This window comes from Hirundo rustica, chromosome 23 (genome assembly GCF_015227805.2).
Source record: "Hirundo rustica isolate bHirRus1 chromosome 23, bHirRus1.pri.v3, whole genome shotgun sequence".
NCBI classification, from domain to species: Eukaryota; Metazoa; Chordata; class Aves; order Passeriformes; family Hirundinidae; genus Hirundo; species Hirundo rustica.
This window is the reverse complement of record NC_053472.1, coordinates 1,928,795-1,941,476: the sequence shown is the minus strand read 5'-3', so window position 1 is coordinate 1,941,476 and position 12,682 is coordinate 1,928,795. Positions and strand designations below refer to the sequence as shown.

Below are 12,682 nucleotides of genomic sequence, written 5' to 3'. Positions count from 1 at the left end.
GAAGAAAAGATTATAATGATGACAATAATTATGTAAACTGTCAAAAATTTCTTAAAATACATTTCAAGTATGTTCAAACTGTGTTTACAAATATATGGGAAAAGTAACATTTTGAAATGTCACAAATATGTTCAAAGATGTGAAAATCAGAAAATGTTCAATAATATGTTAAAATTTCATTTCAAGAATAGAAAAATGTAAAAAGTATGTTGGGAATTATACAAAAAATCTGAAATGCTTTAAAATCTAGAAAATACATTAAAAGATGCTAAAATGTTGAAAAAAAAATTAAAATTCCCCAAATGATCATTTACCCTATTCCTTAGTGGGATGCAGAAAACCAGAGTTCTCAGCCCAAAATCCTGCTGAGGACACCAGGAATTGGTGGGTTTTGTGGCTCCTACTGAAAAATCATGATCTCCACCCGAATTTTAACCCGTGACTTTTTAAAAAGTATTTTTGTAATTAAAAAGATAGAACTATATTCATAATTTTTAAATTTTTGTTCCCGTTGTAACCACATAAAAAGCATGTTTTAGGGGGAGGACGGAGAAGGAAAGATACTTTTATCACTTTCTGGGTTGAAAATAATGAAAAACTTAACTTCTCCGTCCAATTTTAAACTTTTTTTAAAAAAATATAGAATAACCTTTTTATTTATTTGTTTGTCATTTTTGTCCCTATTGTAACCACTTGTGGGGGAGGGCGAAGATGCTTTTTATCACCTTCTGTGCTGAAAAGTACGAAAAATTAACCCAATTTTAAATAGCACTTTTTCTTTAAATACATTTTTAGAGTAAATAAACAGGCTAAATAATTCATTAATAAATCCCCCTTCCTCCTTTTTTTTTTGTTCCTCTTGTGATCACCTAAGAAGCGGGTTTTTTTGTAGGGCAAAGCTGCTTTCACCACTTCTGATGCTAAAAACCCCTATTTGTAGAACAACTTTTTTTTTTTTTTTTTTTTCCGATGAAATGGCTGAAGACTTCCTCCAGCTTTTTGCTTCCATTACTCACAGAAAACTGATTTTACCGCAGAATTAATTTTCGACAGGTAGAGAACTCAAGGAGTGCGGCCGTGCTCGGTGTGAAAGGTGCTCCATGTTCCACTCCTCTAACAGATTCCAGTGATCAAGGAAGCATTTTTTTCCTCCCAAAAGACAGCTTTTCCCATCATTTCTGCTTCCTTTTTGCCTGTTTCTGACAGTGAGGGTGACAGCTTCCACAGCCTGTGCTGTAAAACCCGAACGCAAAGCTCCCCAAATCCCTTTTTTCAGCACTCTTCTCCCCACAGTGGTTCCCTTGATGAGGAGGAGCTCACTGGAGCTCCGATAATCAATAATTTTTCCATTTATCACCAGTTCTCCCCACTTCTTCCCCACTTTCGGGGCGAGGAAATTTGTGTAATTTGCTTTTCCAATCCCTAGAAATCCCGAATTTTCAGGTGAAAAGTTCACAGCAGTCGCAGACGAGTCAAAAAAAAAAAAAAAAAAAAAGAAAAAAATCAATTCTTGGCTGCAGCTTTTTCTCCAAAGCCACTAAACAGAAAGAGAAACGCTTGAGCAACCCCCTTGATAAGGTAAAAAAGGAAGGATTTGGTCAGCAATGCTCCTGAGGGTCCCCAAAATTCAATGTATTAAACCAGGGGGCAGATAGGGGACAGGGATGGGGAAGGGAGAGGGGACGTCTCCAAAGGATGCTACGGAAAATGTCGGCTATTTTAAAAGTCCCTTAAATTGCCCATTAGGACTCAAACGGCGCCGTGGCTCCCCGCTGCGTAAGCGAGAAAGGGGAAAAAAAAATAAAAAAAAATTTGGAAAAAAAAAAAAAAAAAAAAAAAAAAAAAAAAAAAAAAAAAAAAAAGCCCTGCTCAAGGCAGAGCAGCGAAGCGAGTAAATGATGACACAGAAGTTGGAGGAGCCATAAAACCCCACCGAGGTGTCGTTTGTGAGAAGTGACCTTTTCCCACCAAAGGAAATGAAGAGAAAGGAGACACGGGTGGCTTCAAGGGGGGGGGTGGAAAAGTCAATTTATTTATTTTAGCTTGCAGAGGACAGGTTTGGGGGTTTGGGGTTTTTGGTGGGGTTTTTTTGTTTGTTTGTTTGTTTGGAATTTTTGTTTGTTTGTTTAGTTTGAGGGGTATTTTTGTTTTTTGGGTTTTGGGGGTTTTTTTTGTTGGGAGGGGAGATTTTTCTGCTTTTGCAGATGAGAAACACAGCAAATGCGGAAAACCTTGAAATCTTCCATATGAAGAAACCAAAAAATAAAAAGCTGCTTTGAACGTGGGGCTGGCTCAGTGCACAACACAGATCACCCCTGTTCAGTCATTGTCGCTGGAAAAGCAAAAATGTGACAGAAATCTACCCCTAAAAAAATCTCAGGATGGGCTTCAAGGTGCAAAACCATCTCCAAAATCCATCCTCAATTCCCAAGTCCAGCCCACTGCAGTGCTTCAGAAGAGTTTCTCTGGGACAAACTCCTCTTCTTATAATAATTTGATTCCATACCGATTCTTGGAAAAGTTATTTGACCACTTAACAGCACCACTGAAGAAGAAATCTTTTTTTCTCCCCTGCCACAGGTTATTAAAAAATGCCATTGAAATAAATCAAAGGCCATTCCTATGATTAAACCTGTCCTGGTTTAGTCAAATGTTTCATCTTTCCAGCTAATTAACCTGCTGGTTACAATCATGCCATGTCAGCTTTCCAAGAAGAACCGAAGACCCCAAAATCACAGAATCCCAGAATCCCAAAATCACAGAATCACCAGGTTTGGAAGAGACCTTTAAAATCATTGAGTCAAATCCTAACACCCCAACTAAACCATGGCACTGAGGGTCACATCCAATTTTTTTTAAACACATCCAGGGATGGTGACTCCACCACCTCCCCAGGCAGGCAATTCTAGTACTTTCTCTCAGTAAAAAACTTTTTCCTAACATCCAACCTAAATTGCCCTTGGCACACCTTAAGACCTAAGACAAAAAAAGTGAAAAAAACCCATAGTTTTACCCAAAATCTTTTGATCTTGGAGACTGACAAGAAAGGGTTTTATATCTGCCAGTCTCTGAGACGAACGCCCCGGGGTGAAATACTTCGCAATGGGCATTATTTAGGAAATCAAGGTAAGTAATGCAGGAGTTGGGGGTCCTGGGGGGCCTGGAGGACACTCACCTGTGGGGTGTCTTGGTAGGGAGGAGGAGGCACTGTCTGGGTGGCCATCATGGTCAGAGCTGGTGCCGGGGAGACATGGTGCATCCTGCTTGGGAGTCACATCGAGAACCTGCGGGCAGGAGAACGGAACTGCTGGATTACCAGGGATCTCTCCCCCCGGGAAAAATCCCACAGAAAGGGAAGGAAAAATGAAAGACAGGAAGGAGGGGCGTGACATTCCTCACACAAGCACTGCGCTCTGCCGCGCAGCCCCCCGGAAGAAACTCAAGATGGTTTGATGACCCTTATTGTGATTTGACGATATTTTGAGATTTGCGATTTTGGATGAGGAATGCATTGTGGGGGAAGAGAAGCAGGTCACTGGCAGGGAGATCTTCCCTGGAGAGCTCTTGGAGATGATGGTGCCATCAGTGGAACTCGTGATATTTTCTCCCCTGTGACCCCTGGCACACCCAGGGCATTTTCTTTCCACCCCTCATGCCTAACCACAGTGCCTAAATGGGGATTTCCATCCCCTTTCCAGCTGTTCCCCTTTTCTGGAAGCAGAAAGACAAACCATAAATACAAAACTTGCCATTTTTAAAGTTATGCACTAAACCTTCCCAAAACTGTGTGTCTCTTTGCCTTCGGCCACCACGGAGTCGCATCCACACGCTCAGTTCAGAAGGGACATTGAGAATCCAATGTGGAGATTCACCAACATGATAAACACATTAATTTATTAATTTATTTAACATATTCCTATGTTGTGCTGCCCAGCCCAGCTGCCTCCTATGTCGAGGTGACCGACCCCATGGTGATTGAAATGTGGAAGCTCCTGTTTGATTTGAACCAGGGAGCAAACCTGGATTTTGCCCACGCCATAAACTGAGGAGATGGTCCTCACACCACCTCCAACCTCTCTGGAAGTGGCTGCTTTCTCCAAAATGCAGCTATCTGGGAGGAAAACAGACTAATTTTTTTTTTAAATTCGGGTCCAAAGGAGATGGAGAAAAAAGAAGGGCACCAGAAAGGGATAAATTTGTAGTGGAGCACTTGGCTGGGAAAAGTCCCTGACAAATAGACTGGTGGTAGCTGTGGCCCAAAAGCAATTCTTGGCCCTGAAAATGCCTCTTCTCCCAATGTTTCACTGCAGCTGTGTGGCCGCTTTAGAAAGAAAAGCCAATAATCTTGCCTAAATTCTTTAAAAAACTCTGTCCTGTCCTCTCTGTGCTCAGAGCTCTCTTTTGGGCCAACTCACAACGCTCCCAAGCAAATCCTCCTGGGTTCTCCAAAGGTGCATTTCTTCTCGAAATGCCTCCTTTTTGTAAGAGATGACATCACCCCAAGGGATCTCCCCATTGTGATGCTCTGGCTTTCCTGTTGGGTCCCCATCTGGAGAAGAGCCATGGCACCATCCCACGAGGAAATGCAGAAAGTTACGTGAAGTCCCCTGATACTGTGAGGGAACATGACCAAAAACCAGTGTGGGCACAGCTTTCACCACGAAACGGTGACAGGCAGGAAGGTGCAAGGAAGAGGAGTAGAGGCACTGATGAGCTCAGTCAAAAACGAGGAACATTTGGGAATCTTTGCTAAAAATTTAGCCCTCTCTATGAGGTCCATGGTTGTTTGGGGGGAAGAGGTGCAATATTCTGATCTTCTCGAGGCTTCAGGCTTTGCCAGGCATCAAGTTCACAAATCCACCACATCCAAATGGAAAGCCAAGGGCTGAGGGCATGGGATGAGCGTCAACAACCCTTTTTTTATTTTGCATGAATAAATGAGGTTATTCTCTCTTATACTTTGCACAAATATGGATAACCTATGAATTGAATACTAAGAAATCACACCCGAAATCCTTGTGAAGGTGGATCAGGGTTCTTGCATGACACAGACCTCTAGCAGCGAGGATATTGCATTTATGGGATTAAAGCGGTGCTTTTCATCTTTTTCCTCCCAACAGCAAAATAGCAGGAGGCAAAATTATCTGCTCCTGAGTGAACTCACAGCTTAAAATCTTTGATGCCCAGTGTCAAAACTCAGCTCGCAGCTGCAGGCACACAAATATCCGTGTCCTCGGGGGGTAACACCAAGGGAAAAACCTCCCCACCAGAAACCGTTTCAGCTGGGGAAAAGCAGAACTCAGCACTGTGACAGTGTGGACATCTGGGTGGGAAGCTAAAATAAAAAGGCGTTGCTATTTTGGGAAAAATACCCTGCTTGGCATCTATTGTTCCTGCCAAGAGCGATCCTACAACCAGCACGTGGCCATTTACAGTGGGGTGTGAGCTTTTTGGGCGAGTCTATTCCCAGAAGGTGGCAGGCCAGAGCCCAATTTAATTGCTGAATAATATCAAAGCTGCTGAAATCAAGCTGTTCATTGAGGTTTATGGGTGCTGGTTTGTTTGGAGAATAGGACTGACAGCTAAACGTGGGAGGTGGCGGGGGGGAAGACAGGATAAAAGTGGGAGACAGCTGTTGCCAATTGCAGCATATTTGTCTTGGGGGAAACAAATGCACTCAGGCACCGTAAATATCCAGGAAAGTCTCTGGTGCCCAAAGGAAAAGCTGGACAGGTGTCTCACGTGGGAGCCCCCAGCCATGAATCTCAGGATAACAGTGCAGAGCTGTCAGCCCCCTGGATTTATCAGCAGCCAACGCAGGGAAGGGTTGAAAGCTGCCATTACTTGCATTAACGCTTTCTTATTTTATGTATTTTTTGGTTTTATACATTAATCCCCTCTCTTTTCTTTCTTTTCCCCACTTCTTAAATTAATTTGTCTGTGTGAGCTCTTGACTGTGGGCATCCAGATATTGGAAGGAGCAGAGCAGCACCAAACCCCTGCCAACTCCTCCCAGCCCACCTCAAGGAAATGTTCAGATCTTGGGTGAAGAGTGAATTCTTCTGGAGAACAAGGAGGGCAGGAACTGCTGCCAACTCCTGGGAGATTTGCACAGAAGAAAGAAATGGTGAGCAATAAAACCCCATAAAGGCTCCTTCATTTCCGGAAGCAGCAGTACTTCATATTTTGGCAGTGACTTGAGATCAAAGTATCCTAAATTTCCTTACGAAATAAAATTATTTCAGCTATCACTGAAATGTTGGCATTACGTTGGAAATGTATTTCCCGAAGAGCTTGTGCCTATCTAAAAGACTCTCAGATTTATAGGCTGGGGGTTTTTTTGCCAGCAATACATTACATCCCTTTTCAAGTAAAAATAATTAAAGACTAAGTTGAAAAGTTACTGTTTCTTTTTTTCAATAATGCCTTAAAACACTTTAAAAAAATCAAAGTATTGTCAGTCACCCACCATTCTCCTTGATTAATAAAACAGCCATAAGCCCATATTAGAATGGTGAGGGCTGGTCAGAATTGGGGCTGAATAACAAAAAAAAAAACACATTCCCTTTTATGGACTCTATGTTACTGTTTTCAAAGCAAAATGTTAACATTCAAGCTGTAAAGGACAACTCTTGTTTCTGAACCAATGGGAAAATGGGGATCACTTTCTCCAGCTCACTGAGAAGCTTCTGCCCCACAGCAACACATGCAACTGATAATGGAGGATTCAACATGAAAAATCAGAAAATCAACTTTTCAAGCTTTTCCTCTTCTCCACCTGAAGCATCAAAATTATTAGAGATACCTGATACCTGAGTATGGTTTTTTTTCCAGCCATGGAAGATATTTTTCTGTACTAAAGGAAGATTGCCTTTTCTGAAGGGGATTTTTTTTGAAGAAGAAGAAGAAGAAGGAATGCTGTGAGATTCACAACGACGCCGTGTCAGTCACGCTCTCCCCACAGCAGGCTCGAGTTTTTTATGTCACCATCTTCACAGAGGGCTTGTGCAGGCTGAAGTTTATGATATATGCATTCAGCTAAGTTAAAATGAAGAAATACAGCAGAGGAGGGATGGAGAGGGTCCTCCAGAGGACAATAGATCTCACTCAGAAGCACAAGGACAAGCTCACCCTCGGCGGGTGACGCCAACTCTCAATTGGCCGTAAAGTGAATTAAGAGTGACCCTCTCCTCTTGAATGTCTCGTTTCCATCAACAAATCTTCACGTTTTTTGCCTGTTTTTTTACCAAAACTCACGCATTACCCTGAAAGATGAATACCGGGTTTTCAAGACATTATGAGAAGCCCTTTGTGCCACCCCCGGCTTGTTAAAAATAAAACAAATAAACCTATTAAATGGCCAAAACCAGAAAACAATCCTATTTTTTAAGACATTACCCATTCTTGGCCAATCTTGCATGTTCAAGGTTGCTTCCAAACAGGCTCATGTAACACCTCACCTGGGGAGATCAGGAACGTTTGTGCAAATATACCAGTGTGCCATCAAATAGTTTTAATTTTTTTTTAAAGAATTTATCAAGGCCAAATTTCCTCAGTCCAATCCCAGGAGGTTTTCTTGCACTGGGAGCATCTTTTGCTCTCAGCCAAGATGCTGGTTTTACTAAATCTGACCTGTGTACCCTCCCAGCATCCTGTCATTAGTTATTGCCTAGTAAAAAAAGGAGAAATTGAGTGTGTTTCTGCTGCAAGCATGGGTTAAAGCAGATAGTGATTTGATATTTCTGTAGGACAAAGTCTAGACTAGAGCAAATCCCTTTTCTATTTTTCACCTAAAAAAGCAGTTGGTCAATATATAAGCACTGGGATAAAAGGGAGAGGGAAACACCGTGTTGGACAATGCCAAAAAAAAACCCTTGCCAAACACTGGTTTGAAATCTCAGTGGATGGGCCCCTGAGCACCTGGAAAAGTAGCATTTATTTATTTAATGTTTTCACCTAGGTATTTAATATTTTATTTTCTGTTTAATATTTACGTGTGTTTATTTGTTATTTGTGTTTATTTAATTAAAATTTCCCAATCCTCCTCCCAGCTTCAGCTCCACAGAAAGGATGGAGCTGCTTCAGTGGATTTCTGATGAGAACAACAATTACTGCTAAATATTTCTCTCCTCTCCAAAGATACCCATCTCTGAAAGGCTCCAGGGATATCTCTGCAACATAAACATGAGAATAAAACCTGCAAGAGCCAGTCAGAGCTTTAGTAGACCAGGTTAATGTACCTTGAACGGCAGCATTAAACAACTTTGCTCATTTTTTTAAGTGGAGAGCTGAGATACCTACGTACATTTTAAAGTGTTATTTTTATAGGGGAAGACCATTAAAGCACCTTCCAAAACAAACTGACACAGGGAAACATCAAAGAAGCTTCTTCAAAGTAACCTGTGAATACTTGAATTTTGTGCAACCCAGCCCTCTGCCCAAGAAAAGTTCCCAAAAGAGCACGTTGTGATTTTTTTTTCAGCAAATCAAAAAGCTTTGAAGTGAAGTGTAGCTCTGGAACCCCAAAAATGCAGAAACTTCCTCTTGCTGGGTAGGAAATGTCAAAAAAAAATTCTGGTTGCCTTGTAAAAAATAAGGAGCAGATGAATGTTTGAACAGTTCTTGTCTCAGAGCAATCACCTCTGAACAATTTATGTCCAAAGTCTAAAGTCTTGCCCCTATGCTTTCCAACCTTGGCTTGTGCTCTTCATTCTCCATCGCAATCTGCTAATTCCATGAGTCAGGAATCACTGAGCAGCCTCATTTCCATCCTGCAAACACCAGATCTCAAACCCACACTGGCAATGAGAAGGTCACAGAATCACAGAATGAACTGAGAAGGATCCACAAGGAACACGGAGTCCAGCTCCTGGCCCTGCACAGCCCAATCCCCAAGAGTCACACCAACGCTTCCTGAGCTCTGGGAGCCTTGGGGCCGTGCCCACTGCCCTGCTCCTGTGCCCAAGCACCCTCTGGGTGAGGAACCTTTCTCTAATATCCAACCTAAGCCTCCCCTGGCACAACTTCAGGACATTCCTTTGGGTCCTGCCACTGAGCCCCACCGAGCAGGGATCAGTGTTTGCCCCTCCTCTTCCCCTCACAAGGAAGTTGCACACTGCGATGAGTCTCCCCTCAATCTCCTCCAAGACCAAGTGCCCTCAGCTGCTCCTCCTTGGGCTTTCCCTCAAGACCCTTCACCATCTTTGTTGCCTTCCTTTGGATGCTCTCTGATAGTCCAGTATCGTTCTCCAGTACCGTGGTGCCCAGAACTGCCTGCAGGGCTCCAGGTGAGGCCACCCCAGCGCAGAGCAGGGAAGGACAATCCCCTCCCTCACCTGGCTGGTGATGCTGGGCCTAAAACCCCCCAGGACAAGGATCTCCCTCCTGGCTGCCAGGGCACTGCTGACTCTAATTCAACCTTCCATCCACCAGGACCAGAATCCAACACTTTCCCTTGTTGAACTCCATGGTGAAGGCCCAGTCCTCTGATTTGTCAGGGTCTCTCTGCAGGGCCTCCCTGCCTTCAAGGGAGTCAACAGTTCATCCCAGTTTTCTATCATCTGCAAACTTGCTTAATATCCCTTCCAGCCCTGCCTCTAAGTCATTTACGAAGATGTTGAAGCGCAGAGGGTGGAGGATGGAGCCCTGCAGTGATGCCTTGGGAAGGCTGAGCTGGAACCGAGACTGGACAGAGCTGGAGAATAAAGCAGGTATTTATTAAAAAGCTGGAACCGAGACTGGACAGAGCTGGAGAATAAAGCAGATATTTATTAAAAGGCCTTTAAGGATACACCTTGGCCAGGGCTACACCCAAGGTGGAACCAAAATGGTCACAAAATGGACCCCCAGTCACAGGGTCTTACACTTTTATAAGTTTTGGTCCATTTGCATATTGGGGTTGAATTGTCCAATTACAGCTCCAGGTAATGAAGTCCCATCCTTCTTGCTTTCTCTCTTCAGCCACCATTGTTTGTGCTTTTGGGCCTGAAAACTTTAACAATTGTCCTTGGTCTCCAGCAGGAAAAGGATTTGTTTTGTCTCCCTCCTCTGAAGAGAGCTGACTAACACTTAATATGAGGCTCAGAACTGCACATCTAGGCAGCACGGAATCTGAAAAACACGAAAGCTGAAACTTGAGGCACCAGCAGAACCCCACTAGTGACAGGCTGCAAGTCTGATGCCACCCATTCACCACAACCCCTTGTGTCCCACCCATGAGCGAGCAGCTCCAACAGTTATCCAGCTGTGGACACTTAGTGCAGGGGACACTGTGACAGATGGCATTGAAGGCTCCATCCCCAAGGTCCCTGCCAGGTTAAAACAGAGCTTCTCAGAGGACAAAAGAGGTGATGGCAAAAAGTTGGATGAGTTTTGGAGACATGAGCTGGAAGAAGAGATTTAAGTGTGTCTGAGGTGAACAAGGTCATGGGAAACTGTAATATTTGTGAATTCTACAAAACTTCTCTCCCAAGACCAAAAGTGGAATCAGCGCTGTCGCTTGAGGATGGGTAGCTGAGAAGAGACACGCTCAAAAACTGTCTTACTCTGCAAAAATTAAACCATCATTCAAGTTTTTTCCATTCCAAACTGACACCTGCAGTCCTTCAACAATGCCCTGGTTTCAACCAGGACAGAATGAATTTTTAGAATAGCTGGGAGGGAGGCTTGACCAGACCCTAAAATTATTTGATACCATATTATGTCATTTCCAGGGCCAGGGGAAAGGGACTCTCTCTCTTCTGAGAAGAAGGGAATTCATCCTCGTGGAGCAAGCACAGCAGACAGAGCAGTGGGGTAACGCTGGTCCTGGCCAGAGGGAGTTGTTTGGGTGGCATGGCTGTGGTCAGGTAAAGCTCCTGCTACCTTTTGTACATTTCCATTATTTATATTGCTCCTGTTACAAGTTTGTTTTCTTCACCCATTGCTGTTTCCAGTAAATTGTTCTTATCCCAACCCATGCTCTTTGCCTTTTGTGCCTCCAATCTTTTCTTTCCAGGAGGGCAGGAGAGAGCAGTGAGCTGCGTGAAGTTTTGGAGAGTCGGGGAGGAGGCACTAAATTGGGGTATACCATTATTAAATAACAACAACCAATTCCTCTGCCACTGCAAATATCACAAAGTGCAAAACAGACCAATGCCAGTGCAAGACCCACCTGCAACCTCAACACTGCCAACAATTCTGGCACAGACCCCACCACAAACCAAGGACTTTCCGTAAATGTTGCTGCAGTCCATAAACACCCCATAATCAATACTGCAATTTTCCGTATTTTTAGATACAGCTTCAATTTAATGCCTTCCTGCGGTGTTTGTTTTGCAACTGAAATCTCACAGGTTTTATGCAAATCTCCCAAAACCTCCATGAGTGGCACCAGGTAAACACAGACAGATACCTGCTCTTTGGTGGATTTGCTAAAAACAGCAGAGTGAACCCAACTGCAGAAATACAGGTGAGGTGTGAGCGGTAGCATGCAAAGGCTTCCCACTCCCCTGACTGGGAAAGTCAGGAAAACAGCAATACCACAGTACACCAAATAAAACCCTCCCTTAAATCTGCCTCATTTCTTGCTACATCCTGCTATCACGCTCGGAAATTTTCCCCTTGGGAGGGGGAAAAACTCCCTCTGGAGCCCCGTAAGGCAGATAAATTAGAGTTCTTGACTCGCTGAGCTTTCACTTCACATCCCTCTCTTGCAGCTCTCTGGCTCCTCCCTGTCTTACCTTCCCCCTGAATTTCCTATGTAAAATATAAAATTCCCTATGAAAAATGACTCTGCTGACCAGAAAACAAAAATAAGTTTTACCTTGAGGCATGTGAGGCTTTCTGGCATCTACAGAGAGTTGCTCCTATCCAAACCCTGAGCCAAAACCCTAAAGATTGAGAATGGGAGCAACTTGATTAATCACCACAATTGAAACATCTCTCATTTGCCCATTTGAAAGCAATTTTTTGGCCATATTTCCAGCCTCAATGATAAAAGAGAAGTCTGAGATATGATGTGGTGATTTATAGCGAGTCACAATGGGTTTCAAACTCCTGCAGTGATGCTTAATAAGACTGTCTTCTCCATTTACTCCAAATGGGAGTAAATCTCAGCCTGGTCTGAACTCAACACAATGAGGAAATTTGGGTCATAAAGGGACTGGGAAGTGTTCATGGTGTGAGACAGATATGCTAAATTTTTTGCACAATGACAAAAGGTACAGCCTGGCCTTGGAGGTGCATCTTGTGGTCATAGGGGCTTCAGGAGGAGGAAAGCTGAAATAGTTTTGTGCCTGGAAACTGGGGGGACCAACACACAGTGGAGAAAGCCAAGGGAAACCAAGTTGTTTCTCAGAAGCCTTCAGGTAATTTCTATCACTAATCACTTAGAGGGATGCCAGCCCAGTGTTCCAGGAGGTAATTAAGTGGACCTCCACCACCATCACATCTTTCTGTGCCTTTAAAGGAAGGTGTCCGGACCTTGTTGGCGCAATTTGCTGAGCATTCTGGGTCTGGTCTCCTTGCTGGAGATACTTCCAGGCCAGGTTGAGCTTTGTGTCCTGAACAGACACAGCTCCTCCAAAGACAACAACCCAATGCACACAAAATACGTGGCAAGGTACCAAGTCCTTTCATGCCTTAAGATTTTATATTTATATTTTCCAGACCCTGTGCTGCACTAGTGCATAACTCTGAACTC

General features: G+C 43.6%; 1 protein-coding gene across 5 annotated transcripts in view; it reads right to left on the bottom strand.

Annotated features, from left to right (window-relative positions):
• Positions 1 to 12,682, bottom strand: part of PKNOX2 (PBX/knotted 1 homeobox 2) — a 91,700-nt gene that overhangs the window by 25,861 nt on the left and 53,157 nt on the right. For all 5 annotated transcript variants that reach the window (XM_040085258.2, XM_040085256.2, XM_040085261.2 and 2 more), the window contains one exon: positions 3,176 to 3,284. In XM_040085258.2, the coding sequence (XP_039941192.1) occupies positions 3,176 to 3,259 (84 nt within the window). In that variant the 5' untranslated portion in view covers positions 3,260 to 3,284. The remainder of the gene's footprint in view (positions 1 to 3,175; positions 3,285 to 12,682) is intronic.